Source organism: Sinocyclocheilus rhinocerous, unplaced genomic scaffold, assembly GCF_001515625.1.
Source record: "Sinocyclocheilus rhinocerous isolate Xijiao unplaced genomic scaffold, SAMN03320098_v1.1 scaffold528, whole genome shotgun sequence".
Taxonomy (NCBI): Eukaryota; Metazoa; Chordata; class Actinopteri; order Cypriniformes; family Cyprinidae; genus Sinocyclocheilus; species Sinocyclocheilus rhinocerous.
This window is the reverse complement of record NW_015634004.1, coordinates 242,075-256,485: the sequence shown is the minus strand read 5'-3', so window position 1 is coordinate 256,485 and position 14,411 is coordinate 242,075. Positions and strand designations below refer to the sequence as shown.

The following is a 14,411-nucleotide window of genomic DNA, read 5'->3' as shown; positions in this document are numbered from 1 at the left end:
CTTAATAAGCTATTTTTTATAATAATAATAATAATATGTATTATTAAAAGGCTAAATAATAAGCTATTTTTAATAATACACTACATTGTACATTATATTACTTATATTAATTAATATTAATTAGTTATATATTGTATGTAAATAGCTTAACTTATATGCAGTTATGCAATATCTATGAAATATAAATATTGAGATTAATTTACTAATTAAACTTGTCAATATAAAATGTGTTTTTATTGATAAATAAATACATATAAACACACACACAATTTAATAATTTGAAGAACTAGCTTAATACTGTGAATATACTGCAATTAGTAATTAGTATTCTATTTCATTCCAAATATAGCGAACATCTAGCTTGCATAGTTTGACTGCATGTCTAATTCAGTGACATTCAGACATTTTTAAGTGTGACTACAGTGTCCAAATACTTTTTGGGACTCATGCTTGCTTCTCTCCTGAGCAGAGTGAGTTTATGATGGAAACACACCTCCTTTCCTGCCTCAGCGGTGATGGCCATGTGCCCAGTCTGTGTCTGGTTGAGCTGAAAGGATGGCGAGAAAGTGAATGTGTGTCAGAACCAGTGAGAGACAGAATGAAAAGAGGGGTCTGGACCTGCTGGATGAAGCTTTCAGTAACTAAATGAGGGCGTTTTAGCAGGCACATTGATACGTATGGCTCAGTTAAAGGAATAGTTCACTTAGAAAGCAGCTTCATATCTTATTCCATGGAACAGCACTTCCTGTTTGTGTCCTGCCCCGCTGCAGCTCTGTGAGAATAGAATGTTATCTTTCTTTTCCAGCTCCTCTAGGAAACTTCTACCCTTGCGTCGAGTTCAAAGAAAGCCATCAAAGAGAATCACAGGTGGCTTAACAGCAGCGTCTCTCTCTCACACACCACCATCTGGAATCATTGTTGTCCTGTAGTAACCGCATCTGAGACCAGGTGCTGCTGAAGCTTATAGTAGTACACTTGTGGGAAAAACTTTCTGCATGTAGAGGAGAGTCTGACACACCAGAGGTGATATATATATATATATATATATATATATACTGTAAATACTGTATATATATACACACTGTATGTACTGTCTATAGATAGATAGATATTGGTAGCCAGTCCAAGTTGATGAACAATGCATTCTTGTTCATTCTTGGTGTGACATGCATTCTTTTTGGCTCGTTAAAGACTAATCTTGCAGCCACATTTTGGATTAGTTGTAGTGTTTTCATAGAGTTCTAATTTGGAAGACCTGTCAAGAGAGCGTTGAAGGTGATGGTCCTTCATCCAGCAAGAAATGCCTGTTAGACACGCTGCGATGCGAGCAGCTATTGTCGGATCATCAGGATGGAATGAGAGGTAGAGTTATATGTCATCAGCATAAGCAGTGATATGAAAAGCTATGTTTCTGAAAGACAGAACCCATTGTGATGCCATGTAGACAGAGAAGAGAAGCGGTCCAAGAACTGAGCCCTGAGGCATCCCAGTAGCTAGATGTTGTGACTTGGACACCTCAACCCTCCAAGATACCTTGAAGGACCTATCTGAGAGGTAAGATTCAAACCAATGGAGTGCAGTTCCTGAGATGCCCTTTGCCAATAGGGTTGACAGGAGGATCTGGAGGTTTACCGATTACATATATGCAGGGTGCGATTTGTGAAAAAAACAGAGGGGGGGATGCTTTTGAAAATTTTTATGAAATGTTTTTAATACGACGGAAACTGTATTTAACGTGATCACAGTTTAATAAAAACATTGTAGGCCTACGTTAGGGCTATTAATTGTAATGATTTCATTTCCACGGTTATTCAAACAACGAATACATTATATAGAGAAAGCGAGCAAAGAACACAATGGAGCTTTTTGAAACTCCGAATCAGTTAAACCATTGTGTCGCAAAATTATTTTGCTAAATTATTTCGAAGCGCTCCAATCGGATCGCATATCACGAATCATTTGATTCAGATCGGGACTTCAAAGCGTGTATCGCGAATCATTCGATTTAGATCGGGACGTCAGAGCGGGTTCGCGGGATGTTTTTATCTCCACCGGGGATAAAAGTAATTCAGCAGAGGCAGGGATGCATAGACCAGAGGGGGGGAAATCCCCCCCATCCCCCCGGCAAATCGCACCCTGCATATATGTACATATAGTGTATATTGCCTTTTCAGGGTTGTTTTTATGTGTATTTTATGTGCATTTTGTCTTTGTACTTGCGGATTTATTTTCACTTAAAAAAATATTAACACCGATTTGAAAGGCTGAAAAATATTAAAATATGTTTATTTAGTGATATGGCCCTATAGACAGAGCTATCAGTGTCTGATCACCTGTTGCTTCTCCTCTGAAACTCTTAATCAGTCACGAAAAGACTGGTCTGCACGCTGCTGTCTGGAGCCCATCATGCCCTGCTCCGTCTGCGTGGTGATCCGCCCCACCTCTTCCTCTCTCTGGGGTGAGAGGCTGTATTGTCTGCTGTATGGATTGGTCGTCTGAATGAGGCTGAGTGCCTTTCCCAGGGGCTTAGCATCTCGGCGAGGGGGCTATGTATACATTTACGCAGACCATGGGAGATGATGTGTGCCCTGCTTCGGGGGCTCAGCCTTTGTGCCCATCTGAGAGAGTGAGATGGGCCATTTGAAAGGCTGGCAGTGTTTGGGGTGATGGGATTGGGTAATTCGTAACCCCATGTGTTTCAATAGACTGTGGAAGGTTAGCCAGCCCTCCCCATGATTCCTGCATCCCCAGCCACAACGTTCCTCAACAATAACCCATATCCCAGAGCACCCTCATTGTCCTGAAACAATTGCATAATAGCGGAGCTTGGCCGTATTGTTTTGGGGGAATGTTTACGTATGTATTTTCAGAGTAAACAAGGGAGTATCAGTAGAGGAGTGTGTTATGTTTGTGGGCCAAGATTCTTTCTGTCAGTGTTTCTCAGTCTAATTCAGTTCAGCCTCCTGTAGTTGTGTGAATAAAAGCTCACGGGGTCCTGTCTCACTGTCAGGAGTGCAGACTAGTCTCATTCTCTGCTCTCACGAATTCAGATTGAGACATTTTCCTGTCTGGCCTTTTGCGCTCTCTTTTTACGTGTGCCGTGGCTCAATCAGTTTATGTACAAATGCATGTTCAGAATGTGCAAAATGTGGCAATGTGAGAAAGTGTTTTGAGTTCAGGTAAAAAAGTGTTTTGATTTCAGATTAGTTCACCCAAAGTGAACATTTTGGCATTATTTACTCACCCTCAGATTGTTCCAAATCATTTTTGTCTTCATATCATTTGTTGCATTGACGTGTTGCATTGAAATTGACCATTGTTGATGGCACATCATTTGAGTGCTTCAGTAGAGGGGGAAATTATTAGTGAATTTTTCCTTCAATACAGTACCAAGTATTGTAGAGGCTAATATTTTCAATATTGATACCAGTAAGTTGGCACCGATAGCCTTGAGGGCAGTGCGACGACATATCGTAACATTGCGCTATGGGCGTCCCGAGTTCGAATCCCGGCTTGAGGACCTTTCCTGATCCCGCCCCCCTCTCTCTCCCACATAGCTTCCTGTCACCTCTATACTGTCCTTCTGACCTCCTCTGATGTTAATAAAGCTTGCATATGGATCCGCACGTCTCACGTCTTGTCAGCCCCGTAACAACTATTGAGTGGAAAGTGGTTTAATAAACACATTTATGGCGACTGGCGAGTTATTTAACATTTAAAAAAATCATTATTAACATACAGTAACTGATACAGATTATTATTATTATTACTATTTATTATTATTATTATTAGTAGTAGTAGTAATATTAGTATTAGTATTATTAGTATTGTTTTATTTTCATTTATTAACAATTATAGAACATAATGTATTATTATTATTAATTGTTATTATTATTATTAAGTAATTGTTAATAAATAAAAATAAATAAAAATAATAAGCATTATTATTTACAAAAACAACAACAACAACAACAATATTTCTTTCTTTATTTTTCTTTCTTTATTTTTAGGCATAAGCAGATACATATTTCACTACTGGACGGCTCTGTCTTTCTATTTGAATCCAGTGTTCAGAGGAGTGGATGGAGAAATAGTTCCTCTCCTACGCAGCTATTTGCTAACACAGTTCATTTTTTCCACCTCGTAGCTTATGATACAGTTTCTTTTCATTATGTTCTTCTTCTTACATTTTGTATTATATTTTGTGTGATTTTTTTTTTTTTTTTTGAGAATTGTTTCTCTTCCAGCATCAGTGTCAGTCTGTAGTATTGAGATTTCAGGACTGTATGGCTGCAGATGTTTTGGCATATAACAAACTAATCATATGGATCACTATGGTGCTGTTATGCTGATTTTTAGTTCTTGAAAGTGAAAATTTTTCAAAAATTCTCCTTTGGTTTTCCACAAAATCAATAGAAACAACGTGCAGATTTTAAACAACATGAGGGTGAGTAAATGATGAACATTGGGTGAACATTGTCTTTAATAGTTGTTTTAATTTAAAACTGAGCTGTACATACAAGCAGTTGACAGACTGCAGTCTGTATAGTATCTGTATGTGTAGATTGTGATGGTATCATCCAGTATCTGTTAAAGACTCACGGATCTCAGACTGGGGCTCCTGCCCGGTGCATTGATTGTTTCTGGATAATTAGATTAGTCTAATCACATTAAGTTGGTGCCGAGGTGCGTCCTGACGGAGGAATAGAAATGAGACCATGTCATTGTTGGCACATAGTCGTCAATGTCACACCGTCCCGTGGAGTTTCATTCTTAAGATAAATCATCTTTGTTCGGTTGTCCAGAGCATCTCTTGGGAGAAGACTGCAAGAAATTAACCCTCAAGCATGACTACAGCTTTGCTTTCCATTGAGGATCATAAAGACGATAAAAATGTTACAGAATTGAGATTATCTGGCATTATAATGTTTATAGAGCTGGTACAGATTCAGTAGATGTCTTGTTTACAGTGGCGTCAAACCTTTGAGAATTAGACTAGGATTTCTTGAACTAGTCTCAGTCTATAAATCCAGATGTCGACTTACATTAGTGCATCGAGGAGGTCTGTCTTGTACAGTCATTTCCTCCATATACAATAGTTCTGATCTACTACATGGAATTTCCTCATGCAGCAATTGATGTCTGCAAGGCTCCGGCCCCTTAGTTACTGTTGCTCAGTCAGACAAACGTTACAGAATGAACACACTTGGGAGTTTGTTTGTCCAAATGTCAGAAAACACTGGCCAGTTTCTGTGCCAGCTGAACTTTGCTCTCCTCTCTGTGCTGCTCCGTCAGCATCTCAATATATGAGACACGTGGCATATCAGATCCCTGCCAAGCTAGACTGGCAGCCGTAGGGAAGAGCCACCTACATGGTGCTCAAATCTGCTGAAACTGCAGGGAAATTCAGTTGCACACCATTAATGTTCATAGGAAAGTATTTTTTAAGACAAATTATTTTAATAATAATAATAATTTAATTTTAACTACATTTTTTATTTAATTTTAATTTAATTATTTTAGATATTACACCCCTTAATTATTTTCTGTAATGATTTATCCTGTACAATCCTTTATTTTCCTCCTTAAACATTTTATGCATTTTATGCATTTTATTTTATGTTATGCTTTGACTGTACCAGTGTTATTTTAGTATCATCAGACACGGTTATAGTTTTTATTAATATTTTATTTAGTTATTTATGTTTTCTGTTTTCATTTTAATTTTAGTCAAAGTTTTAGAAATTATGTTGTGTTTTTTCTATAATATTTCATTTTTATTTCAGTTTTAGTAATTTTAGATTATTAAATTAGAAATCAGAAATTCTTTGGCAACTAGCCGAAATTAAGATATTGTTTTAATTTATTTCTGCTAAAATGTATTTCATTTTAATTTGCCTGTCTCTCTCTCTCTCTCTCTCTCTGTATATGTGTGTGTGTGTGTATAGTTTTAGGTAAGTATAAGTACCCTGGACCGTACTGCTATTTTTCAGTTTTAGTTTTTTTCTCCAGGGATGTAAAGTCTGTTGTACAGCATTGTTTTTTTAGGGCATTTTACATTGGTTTCACAGTGAATCTAAATGCGCAATGTAACATAGATATAGTAAATCCCCATGAAGTGAAGTCAGAAGTTAAATCATCATCTACATCCTTTATCAGTCATCATGCATGTTAGCAACAAATTCATTTAAGTTCTTTACCACTCTCTTGCTCGTATCTCTTGCTTGAACATTAAATCCAGGCAGGAAAAAGAAACGTCAGACATCATTATGGAAATCGAAAACATGGAGGCCTGAAACGGGGGGTCTGTTGAGGGGAGCACAGCCCATCTGAGCCTGTTAGTTCCAAATGTGCGGTTCCAGCTTACATAACACACCTGCAGCGGCCCAAATCCTGTCCATGTCTCTCTTGTTTTTGGATGGCCCCTCTCTCCCCTCTCAGCTCCTACTGAGGGTGAAGCACAGGGTGCCTCAGCTCAGTCATACCTAAACGCAGCTGCACCATTCCCAAATAAGGCTCTGGTTTCATCGAGAATGCTCGCATTTATGAATTTTGTTTTATAAATGTATTATTTTTGAGGCCGATCTGGCTCCATACTGGGTTGCATTTTCACAATAAACAAAAAAGAACAAGTCAATCTCGACATTTTGTTTGTCTTTAGATAAGCTGCTTCTTTTGTACGTGTGCACACTTAGAAGAATAGAAATACACATGTAAAATACTTGAAAATATTAGGCACTGGGAGAGATAACACAACAATTGCTAGACTTATGTCAGCGGGAAACAATTTAGCTCTTTTTTCACAAAAACTATAAAGCAGCCCAACTGTTTTCAGCATTGATAATAATAAGAAATGTTTCCTGAGCAGCAAATCAGCATATTAGAATGATTTCTGAAGGATCATGTGACACTGAAGACTAGAGTAATGATGCTGCAAATTTGCTATCACAGAAATAAATGACTTTTCAATGTATATCACAGCCTTGGTGAGTGTAAGAGAATTAAATTAAGCATTAAAAATCATTGAGCATTTATTTATTTATTGTGCTTTTATGGCCATTAATTTATAAAATAGACATTTTATATTTTTGACCTTTTTATGCTTCATGAATTGGTTCAAACTGTCCATTTTGGTTCATTGGTTCAAAACTTTGCCTTTTGTTTTGTGTCATGGCTTAAATGCGTTTACAGAACATATTTTTCATATATTACAATGTGCTATGAAAACATAATCAGGTAAATGTTGCTGTTTATTAGTATGTTGTTGTTTAGATTGCTGCATATTGCTCAATTATATTGCTGCAAAATATTAAATATTATTCTCGTGTTTATGTAGTGTGGAAAACATGACTTGATTATATTGAAGTAAATTTTTTCTGTATTTTAATTCGTGCATTAGACTTCATTGCCTGTTTGTTTGAAATGATGGTTCCTTTGATTGGTCAAGATAATGTTTTTTTTTTAAATTTTTTTTTTTTAGATCATCTTGCTGTAGTTGTAAGTAGTAAGAGTCCTTATCGTGTCTCTATAATATCCCTTGTTTCTTTTCCACTGCAGCCTGAAGAGTTTGAAGCCGTCCACTCCCACACCTTCCGGCTGAAGACGTTCAAGAAGGGGAAGCACTGTGGCGTGTGCAAGCAGACTGTAAACAATGAGGGGCTCATCTGCAGAGGTCAGTCCAGGGGAGGGTGGACCGCCTGGGGGGGTGTCTTCCACTGCCCGTCCCAGCATCTGATGAGAGCTAATGGATAAAGGTTGAGATGTTTGTGAAGGGTGGCAGCTGCTCCCACTGACCAGTCAGTCTGTCCCTCTAATGAAACATAATCATTAACCCGATTAGGCCACTGAGAGAGAATGTGTGGCTTTACAGACAGGGCTTGTACCGCAGAAAGCCTGCAATGGGCGCTGGAAATTACATCACCGCCTGTGTGACTTCAGAGAGTGAAAGAGCAACACAAGGTTCACATTACGGCAGGATGGTTGGGGGGATATTCACCTGATTTGAGTCCTGCTGTGGTGAAGATTCAGCCGGAATGGAATGTCAGCTTCCATCACGGGAGGTCTAGAAGTTAAAGCATGGTTTACACCTGACGGTTCTGCACTAGAGCCAGGATTCCCGCCAAAAGTGAAGTCATCACCAGGGCCATTTCTATAGGCATCTGTCATCATTAACGCACCCTCATGTCGTTCGAACCTGTATGACTTTCTTCTGTGGAACATAAAAGAAGATATTTATAAGAATGTTGGTGAGTTTCAGCTCCCATTGACTTCTATTGTATGGTCAAAAATATAATGGAAGTCAGTGGCAATGGAAACTGTTTGATTACCAACTTGCTTCAAAATATCTTTCTTTGTGTTCCACAGAAGACAGAAAGTCATGTAAGTTTGGAATGACATGAGGTTGAGTTAATTATGACAGAGTTTTCATTTTTGGGTGGAGTATCCCTTTAAAATAATGAAACTGTATCAAACAATGTGTATTAAGTACATTTAAGTGGGTGAATATTAGCACAAAAAATATGGATTTATCAGAAAGACATGTTCAGAAATACACATATTTATTGTATATTGCATAATGTTTAAATGAATGACACCATCAGCAAAATAATAATGTGATATAGTGATGATTCGTATATTAGTATAGTAAAATAATGATGGTTTCTACAACCAAAGCCTTGCTTTAGTATTAAAAAAACGAACAAAAAATTTGTCAGGAAAATATAAGATATAAGATATTCTGTTCAAATGTGGATTTAAGGGACATGGATCTTGGTCTCCTATGAAATATTCTGAATAACATATTATTTTAATTAATTGCATGAATCACTAGTTTTTTTTAATTGAATTATACTCTAAAATGTTTCAAACATACTGGGGATGTCATTAAAACCTTTATTTTGTTTACATAATTAAACTGCAAGATCTGATTAAACAGTTCAAATTTATGTAATAAAATTGTATATTTATTTTTCACTTAATACATCTTGAGATTAGTATTATTTAAAAATACCAACATGGATCAATAAGGATCTTGTTGAAATTGTCAGAAACGGCCCTGGTCATCACGATGCATTTGATAGTACCTTTATTTTTGTCAGTCTGCACAAAAGTCTTTTCTATAATTAAGTATTAATGATCTTCCATTGACAGACTGGAACTTTATCTCCTTGTTTTGTCCTATCCATTGATGAATTACTCAACCTTGACCATGTTCTTCTGCTGAATGGTTAGAGTTAGGACATACTCTATGCTCATATAGGGTCAAAGGTCATGGTAAAAAGCATTCAAGCTTAGAAATACAGTATAAAGACTGTGTTCATCTGGTTTGCTGGGCTTCTCCATTTCTCCACTGCACCGCTTTATTATCATCTGTTACATAAAACAGAGCAGTGCCAGCAGAAACTCTGGTATCAAGAAGAGATTTGCAGTTAAACTTTTGTCAGTGCCAATAGCTGCAAAAGCTCTGGCAGGATCAGAGACATCTGATGCTCACCGACGGCAGAAACCTTAAGATCCAGAACAAGTCCTATACAAGACTTGGCATGTTTCAGGTTCAATACACATTAAAGTTTAAATTTAAAATAAAAAGAGACTTTAAGCAACAACTTTCAGGCAAAAATTGAGCAATCTCCAGTAGGGTTGTGATGGTGAGGAAATTTTCCCACCGGTTAATCGATGTGTGACAACACCGGTAATACCGGTATCACCGCGGGGGCGGGGGCGTTCCCTCTTTTCCTCGCTTTCGTTCGCTTTTAAATAGCTTGAGTGACGTGGTGGGCAAGTGACGTAACCGGTGTTGCGGCTTAACACCAGTATCACCGTCAACACCGTCTATCGCGGCAAGCCTAATCTCCAGGTGCTTTCATTTGAGAAAATCACTAGTTTACTGTAGTCAATCTATGACAGATTAGGTAAATGTTATATTTTATGTAGCATTGTAGTTGTCTGTAATAGCTAGTTTTTATCCATAGTATTTTAATTGAATAAATATTTTGTAAATATTTATTTTTAATAATGTATGTTAAAATACATGCTGTTTATTTTCCAGCTGTTCTTTTACTGTATTAACTGAAAATGTTCCATATTAGAATGATTGAATTGTCTGGTATGCTTTCCTCTACATGTTATTTGCTGATTTTTGTGTTTCTTGGATGTGGCAGATGGCACTCTTACTTTCATTAACTTTACAGTCCCATCTGCAGCTGTTACTTAAAACACCCATTTTCGAGCCCTGTAAATTTTAGCAACAGTCCTGCTCAAACAAGGACAGTAAGTGACTCTATCACATTAGTCTCATGCCAACTATAGAATTTTATGGTTGGCCATAAAAAAAATCCATGCTTATTTAGACAAGCAAGTTATCATGGGAATTTATTAGCCTTGAGTGATGTCTATATCAAAGTTGTTTGCTTTATTTCTGTTTTCACATCTGAAGTTGGTGTTACACTGCTCAAAGCCATTAGTACTTGATTTTTTGATTGTGCAGATCATCTTGGGGAATGATTTCCATTCAGAATGATAGATCTGCCATTGTCACGTGTCCCATCTGAGTGGTATTGAGTCATTGAGTTAAAGACAGTTAAGACTATTAGCTGATTGTTTTGTATTGAGCTGTTAACCTGCTGCTTTCTCCAGTGCATGTCCATCACAACACAAAGGACCGAGTCCTCTTAGTGACCTCTGATAGCTGAGGGCTTTGAGATGGAAAGTACAGGACAGAGAGGTTTATGGGACCCTTTGTGGCTGGATTTGCAAATGGGATGCTTCGAATGGGCGTCAAGTGACTGAACAAAACTTCACTAAACGTTATTTGTAGCAGGCTTACTAGGCAATAATTGCAATAATCTTTCTACGTTGTTACATTTTATATGATTTCAAATTCTGTCAGTTTTATAACATAATTAAATATCGTTTTGGCACTCTTTAAATTGATGTGACTGATCGGTGTAGTCGCCTCAAGCGATAATCTCTTTTCTTTGCTACGAGTTACAGCATGAACTAAACATGAATGAACATCAGAAGGGTACGTTGACGGAAACACTACGACTTACTGAAATGTTTAATGTCCAGTGTAATCGCTCAATGAATGTTTCAAACGCGGAGAGACGTCAATAAAACAGCTTGCAAACAATGTCACGAAACGTTACGTTTACCTCAGGAAAGCCATTCGATGTTCGTAGCTCGCTAATGAGCTAGAAAAATAACTCTAGAGAGGAGCATTTTGCTAAATGTATGCAGCATATAACATCATTTTTTTTTTTCATAAGTTGACTTGATTAATGTATGTTTGAATAAATCTGTTATGAAAACAAGTATTATTACCGTCACCATTTAAATGGTTATATTTCAACGAATTGGAGTGGAAAAACATTAAAAACGGCCTTATGTGCAATTTAAATGTGTAAATGCAATTAAGTTTTTATTTGAGTGTTGATTATTAACTAATTGAGATTAATGAATTGATTATTATAAACTTTAGTTTCGGTTTTCCGTTAAACTTTTTAAATCTCAATTTGGTAGTATGTGTATAGGCTAAGGCTATATTTTAACTGTCAGTATGAACAACCTTAAGACAGTGATACTCTTTTAATCAGAAGTGTCTATCAGCTATCACCCTGACTGAGTGTTATGAGCTGCTAATCTGGCCGTACTGGCTTGTCATGCTCCAGTAGATGGAGGATGGAGGAAATTACAAATGATCTGAGCTGATATATGAATTGTCTCTGTTTGAGTTAATTTTGTTTGAAAGGAACCATACCTGCACTTAAAAGCTTTGGGAAGATAAGAATCCTGCCATGGTGCTCATAAATGAGTGCAGTTTTACCGCAGACAGCTGTGTCCCATCTAATGGTAAATAAAGCATGCAGTCCACAGGCCTGATCACAGTCGAGCACTTGACATGAGAACAGCAGGTCAGACTGAACTCAGCTGCAAAGTTAATATGGGTTGCTGTCGTTTTTAGTGCTTGAATTAATTGCAGACATGTGGATTGTTTTTAAAGTCTTTGATATGTATGTATGTATGTATGTATATATATATATATTTTTTTTTGGAACATTTAAATCTTTTAATATTTAATTCGTATATTTTTCATAATTATTTATATATAATTATTATCATATAGAAACCCCCCACCCCCCAGTATCACCACCTACTGGCACAGCATGTCACCTGCAAAAACAGACAAAAAAACAAAAAAAACATTTAAATCTTTTAACATTTAATTAGTTTTTTTTCCATAATTATTCATTATTCAACTATTCATATAAAAAAAAAACATATAGTAAAATTTACTTACATCATACATGTATTTTCACTAATACGTTTCTGAATGATGCTGCAAATGAATCATTGACTCAGTTATGAATCAGTTCATTGCAGGTGTTTGAACTCACTGAAACACTCAGATTAACTCACTTAAACTAACCAACTCTAACCAAATCAGTCTTCGTGTGATTATGTTTGCGAGTCTCTATAGACAAGGATGTCTGTGAAACTAGTCTAATAAGTTTAACTATTCTAACTAGTTTTAAACTTTAGTCTGAATGGCTAAATTAAAATCATCATGATATTCACAATATTGCTTAAGTTTGCTGTGTGTTCAGAGTACAATAGCTGTAACTCCAGCAGCCAAAGTTTGGCAAAGTCAAGCAGCACCTCTCTGGATAGAGAAGGGCGGCCTGCATTCAGTACAAGGACAGAATGCACCGTTTGCCCCCCTTTCGAGCCCCCTGCCCTGTAACACAATCTCATCTGATTATTTTCATTCCAGCCGATCACAGTTTTGGACGCGTTTCCTTGCAAGAGTGAAAGCAGCCCGCCTGACTCTTATGACTCACTGTTGTTTCTCGTTTGCTTTTCAATGGCATCAACTGATCTGGCGCGTCTTCTCGCCAGCATAAACACCTCTGGCGCAGTGCTGAGGTGACCCAGAGATATGAAATGATGTCAAGGGGAAACCTGTACGTAAAAATAGCCTTTTCTGCGGTTTCATTAGCATTCCATCTCTGCCTCTGGACATTGAGACTGTTTTCCTTTTTAAAAAAGAAATGCAAAATCTCCCCTGATCACCCTCAGGGGTGCAGGCTGCTTTTGAAGAGACTGATGGTGCGCTGGATTTGTGTTTGTGTGTGTGTGTGTGCGTGCACACATGGCAAACACATGCAAGCAGACACACACACACAATCTAACAAAGTCCAAGCCAGTTTACACAAAGGAGTCTGTTCAGGAAATAAGGGAGCACATGTCTTTTAAAGGTGAAATGTGCAATTTCTGTGCCTTGTGTTTAGTTGGTTATGTTTGGAATAGCATACTAACATAATACTCTTACTGTTTCTACAGTATGAAGTATTTATTCTTTGCGAATTACTAGGATTTTCTGTTTGCAAAGAAAAGCCAGATGACTTCATGATATTCATTGAAATGTGCATTATACAACAAAGTACACGGCGCTGTATCCCACAATGCATTGTCGACTTGACCTTACATTGGCAGTGTAACAAATTAGCAGATGCATTTTTTGAAACTCATTATTTTCAAATCTGAATTCCAAAACATTGTTACACAAAATTGAATTAAGAATGCAAAATAATTCAGCAAAATAATCATGCCGTTGTTCCAGCTGTTCAATTCTAATATATTCAGAACAACAGCATGATTACAGTATTGGCCTAGTTTATAGAACTGTTTTCAATAGACAAGAAATGAATAGTGAGTAACTTATATTTTAGACACAGTGTTGTCAGTTTCTTTGCCTATTTTTGCTCTGCCAATGAAAATAGTTCCAAATAAATTAAGCAGAATCAACTGTTGCATGTCTCTGAGTAACACACAGTAGTGGCGTTTTGTTCCTAAATGAATCTATTTTTAAATGAATCGCTTCAGTGAATGATTCAGTGACTCACAAGAACACTCGTTCATCTGTAAACATTCTTAAAGCAAGAAAATGTATTAAAATTAAGTGAGTTTTGCTTAAAACAAGAAACTATTTACCAATGGGGTAAGAAAAATTAATTTGTTATTCCTTTACAATTAAGTTTATTTTTCTTACTCCTTCAGCAGACATTTTATTAAACTCAATTCTGATACATTTTTAAACATACATAACTTAATATCTTATATTATTTTGCTTCTTTTGCTTATCCCTATTTACTCAACAACGCTGCTTAAGATATTAAGACTTATTATCAATCCTAGAATATAAGTGCATTTTGTCTTCACTGGAAGATTGTTTGAAGTATTTTTAATTTATATTCTATTCTTCAAAATAATTAAACAAAAATAATAGGTGTAAAATTTGACATACTTTTTAGAATGCCCCCCAGTATCACCACCTACTGGCACAATATGTCACCTGCAAAAAGTCAAAAAAAAAAAAAAAAACTTGCAAGGACTGGCAAATGAAGTGATAA

The 14,411-nt window shown here is 36.7% G+C and overlaps 1 protein-coding gene across 1 annotated transcript in view; it reads left to right on the top strand.

The window, feature by feature from the left end:
• The window catches only part of LOC107744820 (tensin-1-like), a 267,547-nt gene that overhangs the window by 94,966 nt on the left and 158,170 nt on the right, over positions 1 to 14,411 (top strand). The window contains exon 2 of the mRNA XM_016558643.1: positions 7,558 to 7,672. Coding sequence (XP_016414129.1) covers positions 7,558 to 7,672 — 115 coding nt within the window. The remainder of the gene's footprint in view (positions 1 to 7,557; positions 7,673 to 14,411) is intronic.